The following is a 20,677-nucleotide window of genomic DNA, read 5'->3' on the forward strand; positions in this document are numbered from 1 at the left end:
ACATTTAAACATTCATCAACGCACTCATCAGATACAGGTCCTTCTCAAAAAATTAGCATATTATGATAAAGTTCATTATTTTCCATAATGTAATGATAAAAATTAAACTTTCATATATTTTAGATTCATTGCACACCAACTGAAATATTTCAGGTCTTTTATTGTTTTAATTCTGATGATTTTGGCTTACAGCTCATGAAAACCCAAAATTCCTATCTCAAAAAATTAGCATATCATGAAAAGGGTCTCTAAACGAGCTATTAACCTAATCATCTGAATCAACTAATTAACTCTAAACACCTGCAAAAGATTCCTGAGGCTTTTAAAAACTCCCAGCCTGTTTCATTACTCAAAACCGCAATCATGGGTAAGACTGCCGACCTGACTGCTGTCCAGAAGGCCATCATTGACACCCTCAAGCAAGAGGGTAAGACACAGAAAGAAATTTCGGAACAAATAGGCTGTTCCCAGAGTGCTGTATCAAGGCACCTCAGTGGGAAGTCTGTGGGAAGGAAAAAGTGTGGCAAAAAACGCTGCACAACGAGAAGAGGTGACCGGACCCTGAGGAAGATTGTCGAGAAGGACCGATTCCAGACATTGGGGGACCTGCGGAAGCAGTGGACTGAGTCTGGAGTAGAAACATCCAGAGCCACCGTGCACAGGCGTGTGCAGGAAATTGGCTACAGGTGCCGCATTCCCCAGGTCAAGCCACTTTTGAACCAGAAACAGCGGCAGAAGCACCTGACCTGGGCTACAGAGAAGCAGCACTGGACTGTTGCTCAGTGGTCCAAAGTACTTTTTTCGGGTGAAAGCAAATTTTGCATATCATTCAGAAATCAAGGTGCCAGAGTCTGGAGATAGACTGGGGAGAAGGAAATGCCCAAATGCCTGAAGTCCAGTGTCAAGTACCCACAGTCAGTGATGGTCTGGGGTGCCATGTCAGCTGCTGGTGTTGGTCCACTGTGTTTTATCAAGGGCAGGGTCAATGCAGCTAGCTATCAGGAGATTTTGGAGCACTTCATGCTTCCATCTGCTGAAAAGCTTTATGGAGATGAAGATTTCATTTTTCAGCACGACCTGGCACCTGCTCACAGTGCTAAAACCACTGGTAAATGGTTTACTGACCATGGTATTACTGTGCTCAATTGGCCTGCCAACTCTCCTGACCTGAACCCCATAGAGAATCTGTGGGATATTGTGAAGAGAAAGTTGAGAGACGCAACACCCAACACTCTGGATGAGCTTAAGGCCGCTATCGAAGCATCCTGGGCCTCCATAACACCTCAGCAGTGCCACAGGCTGATTGCCTCCATGCCACGCCGCATTGAAGCAGTCATTTCTGCAAAAGGATTCCCGACCAAGTATTGAGTGCATAACTGAACATAATTATTTGAAGGTTGACTTTTTTTGTATTAAAAAAACACTTATTTTATTGGTCGGATGAAATATGCTAATTTTTTTAGATAGGAATTTGGGGTTTTCATGAGCTGTATGCCAAAATCATCAGTATTAAAACAATAAAAGACCTGAAATATTTCAGTTGGTGTGCAATGAATCTAAAATATATGAAAGTTTAATTTTTATCATTACATTATGGAAAATAATGAACTTATCACAATATGCTATTTTTTTGAGAAGGACCTGTATGGTAAACTGAAGCTCAAGCATGCTTTCTTGACGTACGAGAAACAATGAGGTTCATTCTCATGTGTTTGAGCTTCAAGCAAGAACTTAATGAGGTGTCAAGCAGGTTCGTTTGAGCTTCTGTTTATGTTCGCTGATCAATGTTTATATGTGAATAAAAGCCTAAATTCAGTCTGTTCATCATACAAAGCGATCAGGTCTCTTTATAAATTTTTAACTAAACCGCTCGATTCATATGGATTAGTATTACGGTCTCTTTATGAACTTTTTGAAGTGACAAAGTGGTAGTTGCTTGGACTTTCAATATCTTCATTTGTGTTTCAAAGACGAATGAAAATCTTACGGTTTGGAACTACATGAGGGTGAATAAATGATGACAGAATTTTCATTTTTGGGTGAACTATCCCTTTAAGACCTGCCCTTCACTGATTGCCTTAGGTTATTGAACAATAATGTTTATTTAATAAATCACTAATTAATAAATCTTAATATTTTATTTATATATTTGTAATTACAATGATTATTAATTTATGTAATAATTATAATTATATTTTGGGGGATTTACTCATTTATTTAATAGTGATTTATCAATTACCGATTATTGATCAACAACATTATTCAGTATTTTTATACATATTATTTTCATGCAAATTCAATCATTATTATAAATGTTTTGTCTCTCTAGAACTCAAGCCTTATAACCCATTATATTAATCAACTCAATAATTAATGCATAAATCATGTTGTGTAAAAGTGATGTAGTATTCAGCTATGCTTGTCTAATGGTATAACAGAAGTGACAGCAATTTTGACATCCATTGTTTTTGTTTTGACTACTTCCATATTTTTGACTGACTTGAATGTGTGGCATGTCATAATAGCGACTTCCTAACTCTGGAGTAGGGAACTAACCAGGTGCTCTTGAAGGCAGCAGTAGCTCGGTTTCAAATGGCAAATCGCGGTGCTGGAGTAGGTTGCCAAACTTGCCACATGTGGCATTTTCTGAACGTCCTCAAGAATCTAATATTGGTTTCTCTGAAGTGCTGCTCTTACTGTAAAGCAAAGTTATATCAGTCTCATTCAACCCTAATGGGGGCTAATGCCATGAATAAAACACAAGCGTATTGCAGAAGGCATTCGAGAGGGAACAGCGGGACAGTTAATACATTATTTTAGCCTGAAAGGGGACAGATTATTCAAAGTGAATGCAGAAAATAGACTGACACTGTCTTTCAAATGCTATTTTAGAGAGCTGATCCATTTCTGCACAAGAATTGTCATGCTGAAGAACCGCCAAATTATATAATTGCCTCTTCTTGAGTTCAAGGCCCAAGCAGGGCTCTTATAGATCATCAAGTGAAAATGGCACATCCCTCTATTTCTTTCTGCATGTCTTGTGGGAACTTCTCCATCTTTCCACAGTATTAACTTTGTTTCTGCCTCTGCTTTCTTTTAGATGATTAGCATTGTGCTATCTAGGTTTGTTTGCGAAGAAGAAATAAGGTGGGCAAGCTGACAAAACGGTGACTGGCTTTTATTTTTGCCGCTTTTAATCTATGCTCGACACTACTGTAAAATGAAAACATACTTTGAGCTTCTATAGGTCAATGAAGTCTTTTTTCTCCAAAAAAAAGACCATTTTGACAGCAGAAAGTCTCATACGTCTGCCGAACAGCCGATCTGAGAACAAGGCTAATTTTTCAGCTCAACAATAGTTTAACAAGTTTATACTTTTCCACAGGTGACAAGGTGGAGACATTCCCTGTCCTGGAGATTGACCAGAGCAAGATAGTGGACACCAACGGTGCTGGAGATGCCTTTGTTGGAGGTACTGTGCTACTAAACCTTTAAGATATACTTTCAAAGGCCCATATTAACTTTAAACCAGTAGTTCACGCAAAAATTTAAATTCTGTTGTCCTTTATTCCACCCTCATGTCGTTGCCAACATGTATGACTTTCCTTTTTTCTGTGGAATTAGTGATGACAATGATTGCAGCTATTTTTCTCCATACAATGAAAGTCAGTGGTGTCCAAAACATTTTGACCCCTTTGACTATGGAAAAATCATAAAAAAATCACTGAGACATTTTTCAAATGTTCTTTGTCTTTTCTTTTGTGTTCAACTGAAGAAAGTAATTTCAGTCAGCACACAAATGGATTGAATTGTTGAAACAGGTGTTTAAAACAGACGTATGTTTAAAGAAACAAAATAATAATAATTAAATACTTTATTATTAGTATTATTATTATATAAACCCAATAATTAATGCATAAATCACAGAAGAAAGAAATTCCAGTCAGTACACAAATGGATGTGGAATTGTTGAAACAGGTGTCCAAGACTCAGAATAGTCCTAGACGAAAGTATGTTTGATGGAAAATCACTATGGACAGGACAATTTAATCCAGGATTAGGTCTGATCTGTAACCTCTGGGAAACTGGACCGTGATGCAAGAGCTCTGACACGCAATGCTTATTTATTTCCTGTGCAGCTGCTCAGGAATGACAATTTGTAGATCTGTAGTAATATATACTTCATTTCATTTGGCTTAGTTTAGACACATGAAGCGGCCAATGTACTATTTAACCTCAGATAACACAGTTAAGGGGAAATAGATGACTTTCATGATGGATTAGTGGAGTTTCCAGACTACCCACAGCCTTTATCATTAATCTGCGCGTTTTGCTAATAAGTGCGCGTTCAGATAGCCGCCCTGCGTCTACTCCGATCTGAACTGTGAAGTCATCCATCAAACGCGTAAAGCACGACGCTGTTTGGCTCCCCATGAAAAACAGAAATATCGATGTTGATCAAGCTGTTCGCGAGGGTCTTTCGGGTCTGCGTAATTTATCTTCATACGACGCCTCTTACGTGGCCCTCTGCTTCTCAAAGGCCAAGAGTCTGATTTGCTAACATGTCTTCCTGTAGCTCTTCTAGGACAACCTTTGCGACTAATAGAGCTGTGAGCGTGTTTGCTCAAACGTTGTATTGATTTTTTTTAACTCCTTTATCCGTTCCAACAAGAGGTTGGAGGCCAGCTCTCTGCCACGTTGGAAAATGATTTTGCCAGCTGTTTTTCAATGCGCTGCTGCAGAGAGCAGAGATCTAGGTGGGAGGGTTCAGAGCCCGAGGGCAGCTGGAGGATTTCTGTATCGCACATCACTAAAGGGGGCCTTTTGCATCACCTTTCCCCCTTAAGCCTGATTTCCTTAATTTTTTAAAAGAAAGTACATGCAACAAAATCAATACTCAACTATGTTTTTGGAGCTAACAATCGCCGGCATATGTTTGAGTGTGCTTTATGCGCTCGGATGTGTGTTCATGTGTGCGTTCATTAAACATATGTTTGTGCACGCTTTCGATTAGGATTAAATCGGTCTACTCTCTTGCGCCCGGATCTGATTTGTGTCCTTTTTTTCATTGTCTGGTTGCATGTGTGTGCAGGTTTCCTGTCTCAGCTGGTACAGGATAAGACCTTTGAGCAGTGCATCCGCGCTGGACACTACGCTGCTAACGTCATTATTCGCCACGCGGGCTGCACATTCCCAGAAAAGCCAGACTTCCAGTGATGGGCCACTGAGAGACCAGAAGATATGGCTACCCAAGTGTTTTATAGGATTAATGCCTTTTTTTAATTGACTTTTTATCTTCTGTTCCTCTTTCCTCTCTTGTTCACGTGCCTGTTTTCTCTGAAAACAGAGACATATTTCACTTTAAGAACTGTTTACAAAAGAGGAATTTCTCTGTTGCAAATATTGATTGTTTTTACTTAAGCCATTTTAGTGATGAAGTTAGGAGTGGTGAACATAACCAGCATCTTTTCAGATGTGGCGTTTACTAACAAAATTACCTTGATGACATGGTAATACCATACTGCTGTAACAACCAAAGCAGATATTTCAAATATACATTATAAAACCCAGACGAATCATTTGAACTTTATTGAAATCAAAAGCTTATTTTGTCTCAGAGGAATTGTGTTGGGTAGTCCTGCTGTTGTAAACCAAATGTAATTGTGAAAAGCACACTCAAATGTGTCATATACAAAGAAATCTGTTGTTTTCTGAGCACAACCTCTGCCAAATAAAAATAAAAGAGTCTCTTTTACTGCTGTAACTTTTATTATTTTCCTAACCTTATAATTAGTCATGTAGACTAGATGTTTTCTTGCTTGAAATATGATTATATTGTGAATAATCTGTGTTTTTGATTCAACAGAGAACGTGTGCTGAATTCGGAACCGCACACTAGCCATATACTACTCTTACTGTTTTGACCATATCTTTCTATGGCTGGAATAGTAAGAGTAGTATGCTAGTGTCCAGTTCCTAATTCAGCACAGGACTCAACTTTTGGCCTATTTTACTCTCTCAGCATCTCACCTCTGTGCTCTATTGGATGCTTAGAAAGCCTGCAGCTTCTTCCTGTCCCCTTGATGACAGTGGCAGGTCTGCAAGGTTCATCTCTGTGATTATGGGATGAGGAGCAGCTATTTGTGAGCATCATTAGACTCAAGGTACAGCTGCCCCTTTGTCCCTGTGTGTTACCGCAATCATAGCAGATTCAGGTTCTGTCTATGACAAACACGTTTTTGGACCCTGGCATCACCGAGCACATGGTTTTAAACAACCCGTGAGTCCATGCGCAATCCTTAATGACAGCAAAGGACAAAGTCCTTGAGCACTATTTCACATTTTCAGCTCACACACAGTCACGCTTGTGGGTGTGTTTTTTTTTCGTGTTTTTTTTTTTTCACTTCTCTAATCCAACCGCTGTGTGTTTTACAATGATGCTGGGTGTTTTTAAGACCTGCGAAAGTTGCGTTTGAGGTTTATAAAAAGTCATTTGATTCATAGGTGTCTTGCTGTAGGACAAAATTTCAGTTAGTAGGTTTACTGTAGATGACATTATGGACGTTGAGAGAAGACAACACTTTTAGTTGTGTTTCTGATCTAGAAATTGTACTTGCAATACTTTTAATACAAATAATTGTTAGGCACATGTACTTATGCTCATGTTGTATTGCATACACTTTTGCTGCTATTGAGATGGGAAATGGTTATGGTTAGTGACAGGTTTAGTGGAATCAGTACGTTTTAGGGTTGTAATTGTATAAAGTGCTATATAAATAAATGTGACTTACGAGAAAGGTGTAGAGTCAACAGTGTAATTATAGATATTATACAGAAATTAATTACACTCTTAGAAAAAAAAGGTTCCGTTGGGTTCTATATAAAGCCCTAGGGTTCTTAACTCCATCCATTTTTTAAAAAAAAACAATTTATGCCAAAAATTATCTATATAAGGAGAAATATCTTAAATGATTGGATAGTAATTTTATGTTTAATTATTTATTTATTTCTAGTGGTAAAGTATGGTTTACAAGCTGTTTAATTCATACATTTTATCAAAATAAAAAATTCATTAAAACTAAATCCATAAAATTATCCCATGAGAGAAACCCCTACAAGGTTCTATATATGAAGAAACTGAAACTCTTTTCTTCTAAGAGTGTACATGCAGGTATTTTTTAAATATAAAAGTACAACGTTAAAAAGATTTATCTACACAACAAGAGCACTGAAGCAAATTGTTTTCAATATACAACTTGCTATAGTTCTGTTATTACGTAAAAATTGTTACATTGTAAAATTTCAATTCGAAAGCAACTGGCACAGTTTAAGACGATAAATAAGACCAGCCACTGTGACCTCATTTAAAGTTTATTCATTTCATAATGATTGATGCTTAATGTGCTTAAAGCCTATTTGGTTTGGTTTGGTCCACTGTAATAGCAAATATTGTTATATTTATATTATTGAAAAGAAGAAAACCATCTAGATAATGTAGTAATCTTGGAAAATGATTATTTGCTAACTACATTCAGTGTAGTTAGAAAAGTAAAACCAGTATCTGGAAGTTTGAGGCTGAGCAAATCTATTTACCCTACTGCTGTTATACCCTTGTGCTGAGCACTTATCCTGCCTCTGTCTGCATGTGAATATGAATGTGCCAGTGGTTGAAATATGCAAACATGAATAATTCCAACGTATCTGCGCAAACCGTAAACAAATTTACCTTCCCTTTTGGCATACAAATAAGTAACACTGACTTGTGATAGCCACACAAAAAAAGGGTCTTGGGCTACAAAATAATGTCGGTTATCACCTTTGACAGGTATTATGTTGAAGAAAAACGAATAATGGCTAGCTGTGACTTTAAATAACAGTGCTGCAACAGGTCAAATAAAACTAAAAAAGGCAGTGTACTTATATTATTACAATATAAGTGTTGGTATGTCACACCCAGACCAGCTGCTGTAAGAAGCTCATGCTGTTGTGTAAATCAGGTTTCCAAAAAAATAAAAAGAAGATGACAACCCTTTGGTGTCAGATCACCTTGATCAGGCTTTGCTGGAAGGCAATATGTAGGCTTTTGCCAAACTGTAACCACATCCTGCAGGGCTCAAGTTTTATTTAGTGTGCAATTTGTTTTCCTTTCAGGCACAGTAAAAAGTAACATGTCCATGGTTCAGATTGCCCAACGCTACACCAAATTTTCATCCGCAGGGCAAACCCACAGGCTTCCAGGTGCATTTGTAAACTCTAGTGGGGTTTTGTTGCAAATTTTGTTACAGAAAGGAAATGGTTTAATTTACTCCTATGATGTTGTTCCATTTGTGGTGAAGCAAATTTCCCTGTATTTATTTGATGCTGGTATTTATATTGCAAACAAACATCAATTAAATGCGCAACACCTTCTGAGCAATTATAAAGTCGTATATAATTAAACAGTGTGAAACGTTTTTATAATTATGCATATATGCATGTATTATGATATTGATCTGTGTCGTGCTGTATGGGTGATTTATTGAAAGTTTCATCATCCTCTTCAAAAACATGGCACATCATACAGTATCTTTTTTGTTTATTTAGGGGGGGGGGGGGGGGGGGGCGGTCTCCCGTGCCATTTAGTTTGAGCATTTACAAAATCTAGCATTATTGCACACGGTGAAATGGAAACGATTTTGTATGCATACATTCATACCCCACTAAGTGATATTAAAAGTTTCCTTTTCCTCTTCACAGACAGGGCACATTATGTCTCCTCTTTTCCCACCCATGCCATGTAGTCTGAAACAATGTACATTGTTTCCCAATGAGCGATGTGATGTCACATAGCGGTTACAGCGAGTTAGTCCTCCTCTGTGGCTGATGGAGTGCCGAAAGGGGAGGGTACTACTTTGTCACAGACTCCTATGTAGATTAACCTTTCAATTAGTTGTTATCAGGTTCCCTCTGCCTACGCGTGCGTTCATCTTCCGAATCAAACAGGATCCCTTTGGATTTATCAGGCTACTTTGCCCATATATCATCAGCTTCGCAAATAAGCGTGTTTTTATTGCATAAACGAGGAGTGTGGAGAGATCGCGCGAGGAACTTAAAGGTAAATGTTCGCTTTGCCAGCGTTGTCGGGCATTTATCTCGGCGGTGTCTTGAGTGGCTTGTTATCGGTGGCATGTTTTAATCGTTCAAGTTTAAGTTGTCGTGAGTGATGTAACTTGACGCGAGCGGAGAAATTAATTCGGGCTATTAAGGTTATTGGGTTACAAGAACCGCGCAACTATCGCAAGCTACGGCTTGACCCGCATAAATGGAATTTTCCAGATGCTATCTGTTCTCTGTTGCTTGATCTTGAAATATGAGTGCATTTTTGCATGCTTTAGACATTAGCGAGTAAACAACCTGCAGTCGTCATTGCATAATTTTTTAGTGTTTTAGAATAACGGGAATGATTTGCCATCATCGCCAGACATTCGCAGGATTTATAAATGTTGCCTATTTGTGTGCACTACCTTCGTGAGGATGTACGCGCGCTCGATAGTTTATGGCCTTCCATGTCTTTTGTAAAGTGCAAACTAAATATTATATTATAGTACAGTGCACACAGTACTGGGAATGCCAAGGATAACTTGGACTAATTATTCACCATTACATTATTCTCCAAAAAAAAGTGTGACTAGGTCGATCTGCTCATGTTGCAGTGTAGTGCGATGCTCATAAGGGGGAGCCTTCTTAAAGGTGTAGACCGAGTTTCGGGTGATTTTACATTAAAGAGCCATCAAGTAGTTTTAAACTCATTAGATTACATGATGATAAAATATTCCCGCGATCCCTGGTCCCTGTTCTTCTAATTCTCAGATTGAATAGCAGGAATCTCATTTCTATAAGCAATACGGACTAAAGATCAGTTGTCACATTAAAGGTATAGTTTCTAATCTAAAAAATGAAAATACTGTCATCATCTACAAGCACTCGTGTTGTAATAGTCCCGTATGACTAAAAGGAGATATGTAGATTGATGACCATCAGTTATTATTCACTTGTATATTAAAAAAAAACAAAAAAACATTTAAAGTTAATAATGACAGAGACTATCATTTTCTTACATTTTGCCTAATATCTCCTTTAATGCTCCACGGAAGAAAGTAAGTCATACTGGCTTGGAAAAACATTGCAAGTGAGTAAATGATGACCGAATGTTTAGCTGTGGTGAACTATCCCTTTAAGAGGCGGGTCAAGTGATTATTGACAGATTATGAAGCCAACTGATTCCTCGAGAGGCCGAACCGTTTCCTTGTGATTGACACTTTGATTATCAAACCAGGGATAAGTATTTGCCCTTTCTAACCAGTATTAAAGTTTCTTGGGCGGGACAGTCTTTGTGAAGGTAAGGTTTAATGAGACTCCATTGGGTTGTAATCAGTGTCATGTCGGATTCATGTAAACTACAACATTGTAACAAAATGGCGTCTGTTTAGTAACGCGACCGGGCATAGCGGCGAAGTCACCTGACCTGTCCACCGTATTAAAGCGTCCAGAAAGCAAGGTTTGCGAGACCGTAGGTTAATTGACGCGTTGACTTTGTCATCATAAATTATAGATAGTCATCTGTCGGAAGTAGTCATAATAAAGCATAACCTAATTTAGCCAGCTTTAGCTTAGCGTGCTAGACTTGAGCTCCGGGGCTGTTTAGAAAGCCGATCCCGGAGATAAGAAGCCGAATGCTTCTGAGATTTGCATGACTTAAGCTCACTATCTCGGCTTTAATCAGAGGACTCGAGCTGAAGTCACGTTACTAATGTCAGTATGTGTTTGTGACACTGTGTTTTCTTTTAGCTGTCAGAATTTGAGAGGATGTTGCTAGACTCTTAATGTGAAATGTCATGGTTAAGTCGTAGTTTGTGACCAAAGCTGGTAGAGTGTGGACGAGATTACAAAATAGATTAAATAAGTGTCAAGTCTTAAACAACGCTGCATTTTGTGCTTTTAACGTTAAGTTTAAGTTTAACACCCAACACGAGCGAGTGTCAGGTGGTCAATAATACTTTGTTATACCATCGGTTGTTCTATTTATATATGATCCACTAACACTGTGTGTGTGCTGTCATGCCTCCCCAGTTAAACTCGAGTTATTTGGTGGTTGTTTTGCTGGCTAACCGAGTTGCGTTGTTCAATTATTTACCGTAGCTTTTCTTGGATCTGTTTAGAAAGGATCTAATGTCTCAGAGGAATGATTCAAGTGTTTCCCTCAGTATGTGTGCGGGGCTTTTTATATAACAATATTATGGCAGATAAGTTGTGGTTGAGTTTACACGGCCGCTGCTGGCGAGCGGAGGAATTCTTCACCTGCTGGCTGTTCGCAGCACTGCTCTTCCTCTGCTAATGCTGTTTGGGTTTTTACACAACCAATGAGCTTAATAAAATGTTATATTATCCATGACATACTATAATTTTAGCCTGTAGCTGAATGTATATGTATATATATATATATATATATGTATGTAGTGCAAAAATTGAGTTGTCAGTGTTTTGTAGTGAAGAACGATTGAGCTGCCTCCCTAGACTGTATATGGGCGTCCTAGACATGTGCTGCTGCTGCTTTCAGGTGTGTGTGTGTAGGTAGATTTTGAGTACCAGTTATAATATTCTAATAAAGTGGCTCACATTTTATCAAAATGTGATTTAACATGTTCATTTTTAATCTCATGGTTGTACTGGTCTGGTTTTGGACTGTTGATTTTATCTTTGTGTGCAGCTAACGTGTCACATTTGTCTATACTACCAAAATAATTGGAATTACTTTTTACAATAATTTATTGTTGTATTTTTTAAAATCAAATCAGTGTCTGATGTTTTGAGGTTATAGTTGAATCTGCTTTGAAAACTGTCATTGTTTTTCACTTTGAGATGTAAGAACCCATGTGTTTTTTTAAGGAGCAGGAGCGTTGGTTAGCCTAACTCTCCAGGTCAAGTTTGCCATGCCCATGTAACTAGTTCTGGAGTGGTTCCGGAGAGTTTGTTTCTTTGCAAAGTAACATGGATTTTCTGTTTTTCTTCTCTTCACACCCACAGGTGTAACTCAAAAGGATTTTTCAGCTAGTCTTCTGACTGTGGATTTTACAACGACAAGGGATATTTTTTATTTTTGACAAAAGGGAAAAGAAATGAGTCAGTCTAATTTTTGAGGAGTTACATCAATCCCATATCCGGCATGTACTAATGGCTGGTTTTTGTTTGTTGATGCGTATGGTTCGCTCTTAAAATTAAAGGAATGTATTCATGGATCACACCTTAATGAAACAACTTATTTCACCATGGTGAAACTGGCCAATCCCCTGTACACAGAGTGGATTCTTGAGGCTATTCAGAAGATCAAAAGGCAGAAGCAGCGGCCTTCTGAGGAGCGGATTTGCCATGCTGTCTCAACCTCACACGGACTAGACAAGGGTGTCGTACTCCAGCAGCTGGAGCTCGCTGTGAAGGATGGATCCATCCTTAAGGTTACCAGCAAAGGGTGCGCTTCGTACAAAGACCCGGATAACCCGGGAAGGATTGCGGCCTTCAAGCTGGGAGGCTCGGTTTCGGTTGGATCTGTGATACCTGCAGGAGATCTGCGTCATGTGGATTGGAATAAAATCCTTAGGAGGGCTATCGAAGGTTTGGGCGTCCCGGCTGGCTCATCTCTAAGGAACATTGAGAGATTCCTTAGAAGCCAGGGTGACCTGGTGAATGTTGTGGCAAACCCCAGGTTTCAGCAGAGGCTGAGGCTAGCTGCTAAGCGGGCGGTTAACAACGGGCGGCTGCTCAAGGATGGTCCGCTCTACAGGATGAACAGTGGTGGACTGGGAGGAAAAGCTTGCTTCAGGAGTTTGGGGTTCTTTGCTGTCGACCTCCCACCTGTGACACTACTCCCTCATGAGAGAGACCAGGTACGTCCAGAACTTTTTGTATCTATATGGGCTGTACTAAAAATCTGTGAATGTTTGTTGTTGTCTGTTTTATAGTTTCTGCAAGTGTAAAGTCGAACAACTTCTTTAAAACCAACTTTTACCCATTAATATGAACAACCATGGGAACTCGTTTTCTTTCTTTTTTTCGGAACCTCTTCATTCAGTACAAAGCAGATTTGTGGCTAGGGGTGTTACAATATGATACTATATCAACATGCACCGTTAATAGGGAAAGTGGGCCATAATTATTACTCTAAAGAAAAAAGAAATCATCTTACAACAGGGTTCACGTGTGATTCATGAAACATTCAAATGCCACCAATCCCATCGTGACAATGATTGTACGTTGATAAATTTGGCGGCTGAAAACAATCTACATTTAAATATTACACCCCCAAAAAATGCACGCTTTCGAACCCTTGCCCCTAGAGTTTGACATGGAAACTTAACCCAGCCAAGAAGAGGAAGTAATCTCATGAAAGAGAAATTGATTTTACTCCAAAAAACTACCTTTAACCTCATAATTGTAAAAAAAATACATTAAATTATATGTATATTATATACACATAACATTTTCAAACATTATAAACACTATAGCCTAGGCTATTTTAGTTCCCCCTCACTCCACAACAAATCCTTTAAATATGACGTTATTCAGAACAGAACAAGAATGAAAAATAAATAGCTATAAATTTTGTTTTATAGTTTAAGATAAACTATATATTAAACTATAAAATAAAACACAAATTAGGCTATAGTGGCATTCTTTATAAACAACTAACATCAAGCCAAAATTAATTTATTTAAAGCGAAACTGAAACGGCATTGGGCTCGCCACTCTCATTCGACAAAAATCCCAATATCCTTGTAAAACATCGCTCTTCACATGCACAAAAATGTTTTGTTTTTTTGGGGCGCTGGGCCCTGATTTTACATCGGACCATTTAAATGGAAAAGTGTAACTTTTGTGTTTGGTTAACTAAATTTTAGTTTGACAAGTAGGCCTAATGGCTGAAATGTCATATTAGCAATGCTAGAACTGAAATGTTGTGTGTGAGTGTGTGTGCGATCAGTTGGATTTAATAAAATAAAGAAAAGGCTAAACGTACAATGCATTAGAGTGTCAAAAATACGAGTGTAGCTTACACTACTTGTTGATTTGTTGCATAGTTTTTTTGCGTTTGTTAATCTGCTAATTAAGTGTGATACATTTGTGTAGTCCTATTTAGGCCTATTTTATTCAGTTTTCTGCACTCACATAAGCGCTGCATGTGCGCGATGTCACGATATGTGAATCCTCATCTACTGTATGTTGCTTTTTGCGCATGTAAAGCTAAGCCCTTGAGGGAAAGTCACAGACACCCATCTATTCTAATTTAATTTCAATTTGACAATCTATTCTAGTCGTTTAACAGTTAATGATCGATTATTGAGCATTGGTTGTCAGACTCGGTTACAATTCTCCACCAGATTTACTATGCTGCTCGCAAGTTCACGCTAACTTAAAAATTTGCGTATACAAGCTGAGACCTGACATGAGATTTAATCGTAGCCACCGCTCACGTCCATATTGATAAATGCAAAGTTTTGTGTGGAAACGGTTGTACGTTTGTTTCATAAATGAGGCAGTAAGTATTGGGTATAGTACTCCCAAAATGAAAGTTTAGACTGATTTATTTTTGCAGTGGTTTCCAAACTGTGGGTGGCATGGCAAGACTTAAGGGATAGTGTACAGTCAGCCGATAATGCATCTGAAACATCTTCAGGGTGATAAAGGACCCTACTGTGAAATTATCCTGCTTATTATGTGGCTACTTGTCACAAAAATAAATAATTGAACACAATATTAATTTGACACATTTTATTAGCTACCTCAAGATGCCTCTGTTTTATCAGTTGTAGAAGTTGTCGTGGAATAGCAGACCGCTAGGTGGTGCGCTTGAAGAATCAGAATTGAGTATAGCAGGGAGCCCTGTAAAAATATAAATCAATAATACATGGTTCTGCGCTAGCATGGCCAAGTTTGTGAAAGGACTGCCAGTGCCAGGTAAACATAAAGCAGACGAGAAATCTACTTTAAACGTCACAACCACCAAAACAACGTGTCTAAATTAGAGACGAGCAGCACAACATGAAGCGACAAAAGCAAATAGAATCACTCAGTAGAATACTGGAATGTGGCACAGCACTTTCCGACAGTAAACTGATGCCCGCTCCATTTCTGCCATACTCCAAGTGCTCGCACAACTTCTGCCACAAAGGATAAATAAATTTGGAACGTACGCTTTGTCGCGTCCACTGTAGACAGCCTGCAGATGAAAATAATGAGGCATATCTTACCCTCAGATTCACCAGTACAATGGTGGGGAATGAAGAGAGAACAGTGTGTTGTGTGCCTTGTAATATTAGCATTTGACAGTATGAAGCCGAACAAGTTAAGATGCCACTTAGAGACTTCAGCAGGGTTTCAAATGCCTATTGTACACAACAAGTGTCAGGAACATAAATACTTCTTCCAAAAATACTCATACGTTTATATAAACTATCTTACTAGAGCCACCAACATCATTCAGAGGTTGTAACATCTAGGAACTGTAGGAAGTCAGTTGTTTGTAGCTTTTCAGGGCTTAATTATACAAAAGTGGCTTAGTTGTCCTAAATTGTTGAAATATCTCAAAACCATAGCCCAACTCATTGTTTTGGTAAAGGGTTTCTTCACCATTCTCCCCAAACCGCTTTGTCATCCCCATGAGTGAACTTGGGTTTGATTTTAACATTGTGTGATTGAAATGTTCTGTGAAAAATGAGAAGACCATGTATTTATTCCTAAATCATCTTTGGTTTGCTCCAAGATAGTTCTCTAAATGAGGGCATGATATGCTGCAGATGTTGGAGGAGTTGCTGTGTGTTATTTGACTGAGGGATCTTTTGCGAGTTACTGTGCTTGAATGTTGTCCTACAGCTTCGTAATCTAAACCTTTCTGCAATGATTTTTACCGGTGCTATTTCCATATTTCAAAATCTTAAGGCAACATGATTCAGCATTTGCAATCCATTGTACTTTTAAAATGTAAAACATTTCCAGTGTATTTAATGAGTTAAAATGTAGAATGTGACTTAGTTCGATCATTTAGAAGTTGGTTGGATTTGTGAAAAGTGGCTTTTATGTGCCCGAATGGAGCTGGCTGGAGGAGAGTGGTTGATTGAAGTAAGAGAGATTTGTGATGTGAGCAAGTGCTGAAAGTTTGTGCTCCTTCGTTATGGTTATTGTTCAGCTGGGACTCAACTTTGTCTGTTTCTTTTCTTTGATTTTATATTTGTTTAAAAAGCTTCAACCTTAATATAATACTTTTTAGATTATTCCTACATCAGTCATGGCATTGCAGATTCTTTTCCAAACTTCATATAGGGCCTACATAATTTGTCTTTCCGTTTGGGCTACGTATGGTTGATTATGGTTGAGAACCCTTTCTTTCATGTCACACATAGTAAGACACAATGTAGCAATAGCCTAGTCTATAGACCAATAAAATGTGAAGATTGTAAATCACTTGATGGTCACTTAAGGTCCATACTTGGTGGCTCTTTATGCTCTATTCCTACAGTGGTCAGTGAACAATCGGAGGCCATTTGGTAATCAAATCTTGGAGCTCATTCCCTTGTCCACTTCGTATTGAGTTGCTCTTTGAAAGCAAAAGCTTTTGGTTTCCATGCACGGGGGCTTGACTGTTGCTAAGCAATGTGCTTCATTGACCCTAGGACATGATAGTATGGTGCCAGCCTTTTTTTCACAATCACGGAGAAGGTCTGCCGTCTTGCAGATGGTTCAGGGGGACTGCAGTGGTGGGCTGGCTGCTGATTAGCTCAGTGCATTAAAAGAGCTCTTTTGTTGTTAATTGTGTGCTTGGGGACTGGTCAGTCTGCAGCTGCTCCAGGCCTCTTTATCATATTCTGTGAGGGGTTAAATTATGAGAAAAGAGAGGGCCAAATCCGGCTTTCTTTTGTCCCATTAGCTGGCGGGATTAGATTTTGCGTTGAAGGTGTATTAGATCTCATGGCTGGCCTCTCTTTTTGACGTTCTTGAAACTCTTGCTTAGTTTAAAAGATAGTAATTCAATGAAGGTCTGTTAAAGCTTTGCCCATTACATCTGTTCTTCAGTAATGGTGTTGAATCGGTACTAGACCACTGTTTACCAGCTGTGGCTGATGCAATTTGCCCACTTTCTAGAAATTTCATTATGGTATTTTGGTCTTAGCAGTGCATTTTACTTAAGTCTCTATAAGAAACCTCAGAATCTTGCCATAAAAGTTTAGTTGCAACCAAAAGTACAACTTAAAATTAATCAAACGGGGGTGGTCTTGTAAACCTTTCAGTTTTCCACACCATTGTTTAGGTATAAGAATACATTGCTATGAAAGATACATCGAACAAATGACTAACGTTACAATGTATCGATGCAACGTGTAAAAAATGTATACAATTTGTTTTTCAAGAGATGCCTTTATTTTGACATCTTCACGCAATGAACGTCAATGCATTACAAGCGCCAACGCGTGCATTCTCGTTTAAACTCACCTGTCAGGGCTCGACAACACTATTGCTGCGGGTTGAAGTGACCTAGCTCTAGATTTTACTCATTGCACATTTTAGCTCAGAAGCCTGAAAGACTTCTTGACTGTTGTCATGTCATAAACTTTCATCAGATGACCTTTTTTTTCCCCATTATTAATTTTTCTTTCCCATTAATAATTCTTTATTATTTAAAAAATTGAAGTGTAGCCTATTTTTTGTTGTGGATGTCCCAATTGGGATACAAGATGTGCAATTTTTGTAGAAATGTTCATGTTACTTATTTTGGTTGCATTTGTGACATAATAAAAATGTAACTGGTTTTGTATTGACGATTGCACATAATATTGTTTGATATACCCTTGGATCGAATTGATCGTAATCATAATGCAGAGTTTTCTGAGGTATCGACACGTTTTGTGAAGAACCCGTCAGATTGACACCTCTACTAAACAAGTTTAATAAACTTAATAGTGATTATTGTCATTTATATTTTTTCAGTCCCTTTTTATGAATAGAAAGCACTAGGCTATACTGTTTTATTTGGGGGGGGGGGGGGTTACATTTTATATACATGTAGCCTAACTATGTAGCTCAGCAATAAATTAAAGGTAGGATAAAATGGTTAAAAGGTACACTTCTCAATGGTGTCAAAGTGGTATACCACCAAAGTCTTTGGTGCATGTTGCCACTGGTTGGTTGCTACTGTGTTCCTAGTTATGGTTGTGCTAGTGACGTTTATAACCATCTTTAGGGCCCTATAATTTCCGCTATCGCGGAATTGGCCAATTAACGCAGAATCTAGTGTTAACACGGAATTTTACATATTTTGAATGAAATTCTGTTTTTGTGTGGGAAGAAGAACGTATGTCTGGGGAAAATGTAGACCGAGGGAAGAAAATCTGGGGGAGACAACCCCTCCCGTCTTTTCAGCTCCAATGACAGCATCTAAAAAATGAAAGCATGGCTTAGTAATTTGCAAAAATTAAAAACGGAAAAAATGGAATTTGTGAAAAAATAAAACGGAATTTGTGAAAAGATAAAACGGATTTTATAGGGCCCTACATCTTTCCACTGTCTTCAATCCAATTGGTAGGCCTAGTTGCTGTATTAAGTAGCTCTGCATTTGTATAAAGTTGTAGCCTAAGTCTTTGGTGTTGTGAACAAGGCTTTTGCTGATGCAGCTGTACGAGTACAGAAGAATGAAAACTACTCTAGAGTGAACCTTAGCAGGAAAATAGCTTTATCCTTAAAGGGGTCATCAGATGCCCATTTTCCACAAGTTGGTATGATTCTTTAGGGTCTTCATGTGAAGTTTGTTACATATTTTGGTTAAAATTCCTAAATGATTGTTGAACAACCTCCTTTTTACCTCCTCAAAAACAGCTCCGTTCACAGCGAACCGTTTTGGTGCATGTTTCTTTAAATGATAATGAGCACCTGCTCACCCCACCCCTCTCTTCCATGGTGCGTGTGTGGACACAAGACACCTAAAGTGCTGCCTTGGCAGATAGTATACATACAGTCGGCAACTAGTCATAGTTGGGGGCGTGGTCTGGCGTGGCGAGGGTGAAGTCGGCGGGGGGAAAACACCGCGAACATCGTGTGTATTTGAATGACAAAAATGTCGTATTGCGAGTGATTGACGCCTGCCGACCGGCAACAGTACATTGCAAAATTAACTGCAATAGGTTATGATTGCCCTTATTTAATTAAAAACTGGGTCAATGACCCAACCAAATGGCCGGAGGAGTCGTTTCCAGACATATTTTGTTATCTGGTTGAATCTCCAGGTAAGACATTGCGGTAGCTGTAGCGGTAACATTAGCCTATATCTCAATCAACTTTTGTGTATGTTGCATACTATAACTCCATAAAACCTTGGCACTTACCAATTGTACGTATGCTTCACTCCAAACTATTAATCCTTTTGTAAAACTGTGATCAGTAGTACGAAGTTGCCGAGGGACTGTGCTGACAGTTATCCCTAACTCACAGACTGCAGTCTGTATTAAGTGTTGACCTCGAACTACACTCAGTTTTGATAGTTAATAATGAACACAATGTTAACGTAGCCTACCTGTGATGAAATGCCGACTGCACACATACACATGCTTAGTCTTGGGATTCCACAACTTCCCTTGATTATCCTCACCTTATTGCTTGTAGCCATTTTGTCCTTCTTTCCGGTTCTGTGTGTTTATTAGGAAGGATGTAGAACTTCAATTAATAATTGATTGTTTATTAGCGGAATAGAAAACGACACAGCAACTCTTCGGCATGATTGTCGCGTGTATTTCAATTAGCGCCAATGCAATGTTTTCCCCCACAGGCTAAATTCACATCACGTTACGGGGCGTTCCCGGGGGTGTTCCCAGACCAACTGTCTGTATACAAATGGCTGAGGGTGGAAATATGCTAATACGGGACAGTCTGTCAGCGCTCGTGGGTGGACCACAAGCAATATGACATCATATTGCTCAGAAAATCCAAACGGCTTGATTATTGAGAGTGTTTAGGCTTTTTGAGGATAAAAGGGTTGTGGGTTGTTTTGCTTTTTACAATTCAGTGTGCAGTTTGTTGATGTCATCTCCATTATCTGTGACTTTCAAAGCAGTATCACTTTCTTTCCATGCATCTGGTATAAATTTCGGATAACTGTTCAATCATTATTATTAGGTATGTAACGATTCACTCGCAACCGGTTGAAAATCGATAAAAATGTGTGACGATTCAAGTCGGTTGAAATGTTAAACGAATCGCGAAACACGTTTTAAGCGGGGGCGTTTACTGTAGCCTACTGTGAAGTTGTGAACCTCGCTTTACGGGCACAATAGCAGCAAGCACACACTGGCGCGAAGCTAGCGAGTGTTTTCACTTAATTCATGGAACTTGAGCTTGTGTGAGCCAAACTCAACTTCCACAGGAATGAACTGAAAACGCTCGGTTTGCTCCGCTCGCGCCGCGCCAGTGTGTGCCATAAACTGGTGTGCACGCGCCGTCAAACACATGGCGACGGCAAGTGTAGATATTGACTCATTCAAATCGGAGCTGTGGCGGCATTTTGACTTTTCGTAGACTAATAATAATCACCACCGTGAGAAGCACATGTCACCTCCGTTTTGATGTAAAAGGCATTAATACGACAAGTGCGAGAGCCACGGAG

The 20,677-nt window shown here is 38.9% G+C and overlaps 2 protein-coding genes across 8 annotated transcripts in view; both read left to right on the forward strand.

Annotated features, from left to right (window-relative positions):
- Nucleotides 1-5,755, forward strand: part of adka (adenosine kinase a) — a 170,408-nt gene extending 164,653 nt beyond the window's left edge. For both annotated transcript variants that reach the window (XM_077237060.1, XM_077237061.1), the window contains exons 10-11: nt 3,386-3,472; nt 5,093-5,755. In XM_077237060.1, the coding sequence (XP_077093175.1) occupies nt 3,386-3,472; nt 5,093-5,217 (212 nt within the window). In that variant the 3' untranslated portion in view covers nt 5,218-5,755. The remainder of the gene's footprint in view (nt 1-3,385; nt 3,473-5,092) is intronic.
- Nucleotides 5,756-8,855: 3,100 nt separating this feature from the next.
- The window catches only part of kat6b (K(lysine) acetyltransferase 6B), a 46,363-nt gene continuing 34,541 nt past the window's right edge, over nt 8,856-20,677 (forward strand). The window contains exons 1-3 of one of the 6 annotated variants that reach the window (XM_077237039.1): nt 10,413-10,537; nt 11,527-11,596; nt 12,064-12,920. In XM_077237039.1, the coding sequence (XP_077093154.1) occupies nt 12,306-12,920 (615 nt within the window). In that variant the 5' untranslated portion in view covers nt 10,413-10,537; nt 11,527-11,596; nt 12,064-12,305. The other 5 variants (XM_077237041.1, XM_077237038.1, XM_077237042.1 and 2 more) reach the window with 5 other exon arrangements.

The sequence above is a fragment of the Siphateles boraxobius genome, unplaced genomic scaffold, assembly GCF_051911475.1.
Source record: "Siphateles boraxobius isolate OS27281-9 unplaced genomic scaffold, OSU_SipBor_1 20, whole genome shotgun sequence".
Lineage (NCBI taxonomy): Eukaryota > Metazoa > Chordata > Actinopteri > Cypriniformes > Leuciscidae > Siphateles > Siphateles boraxobius.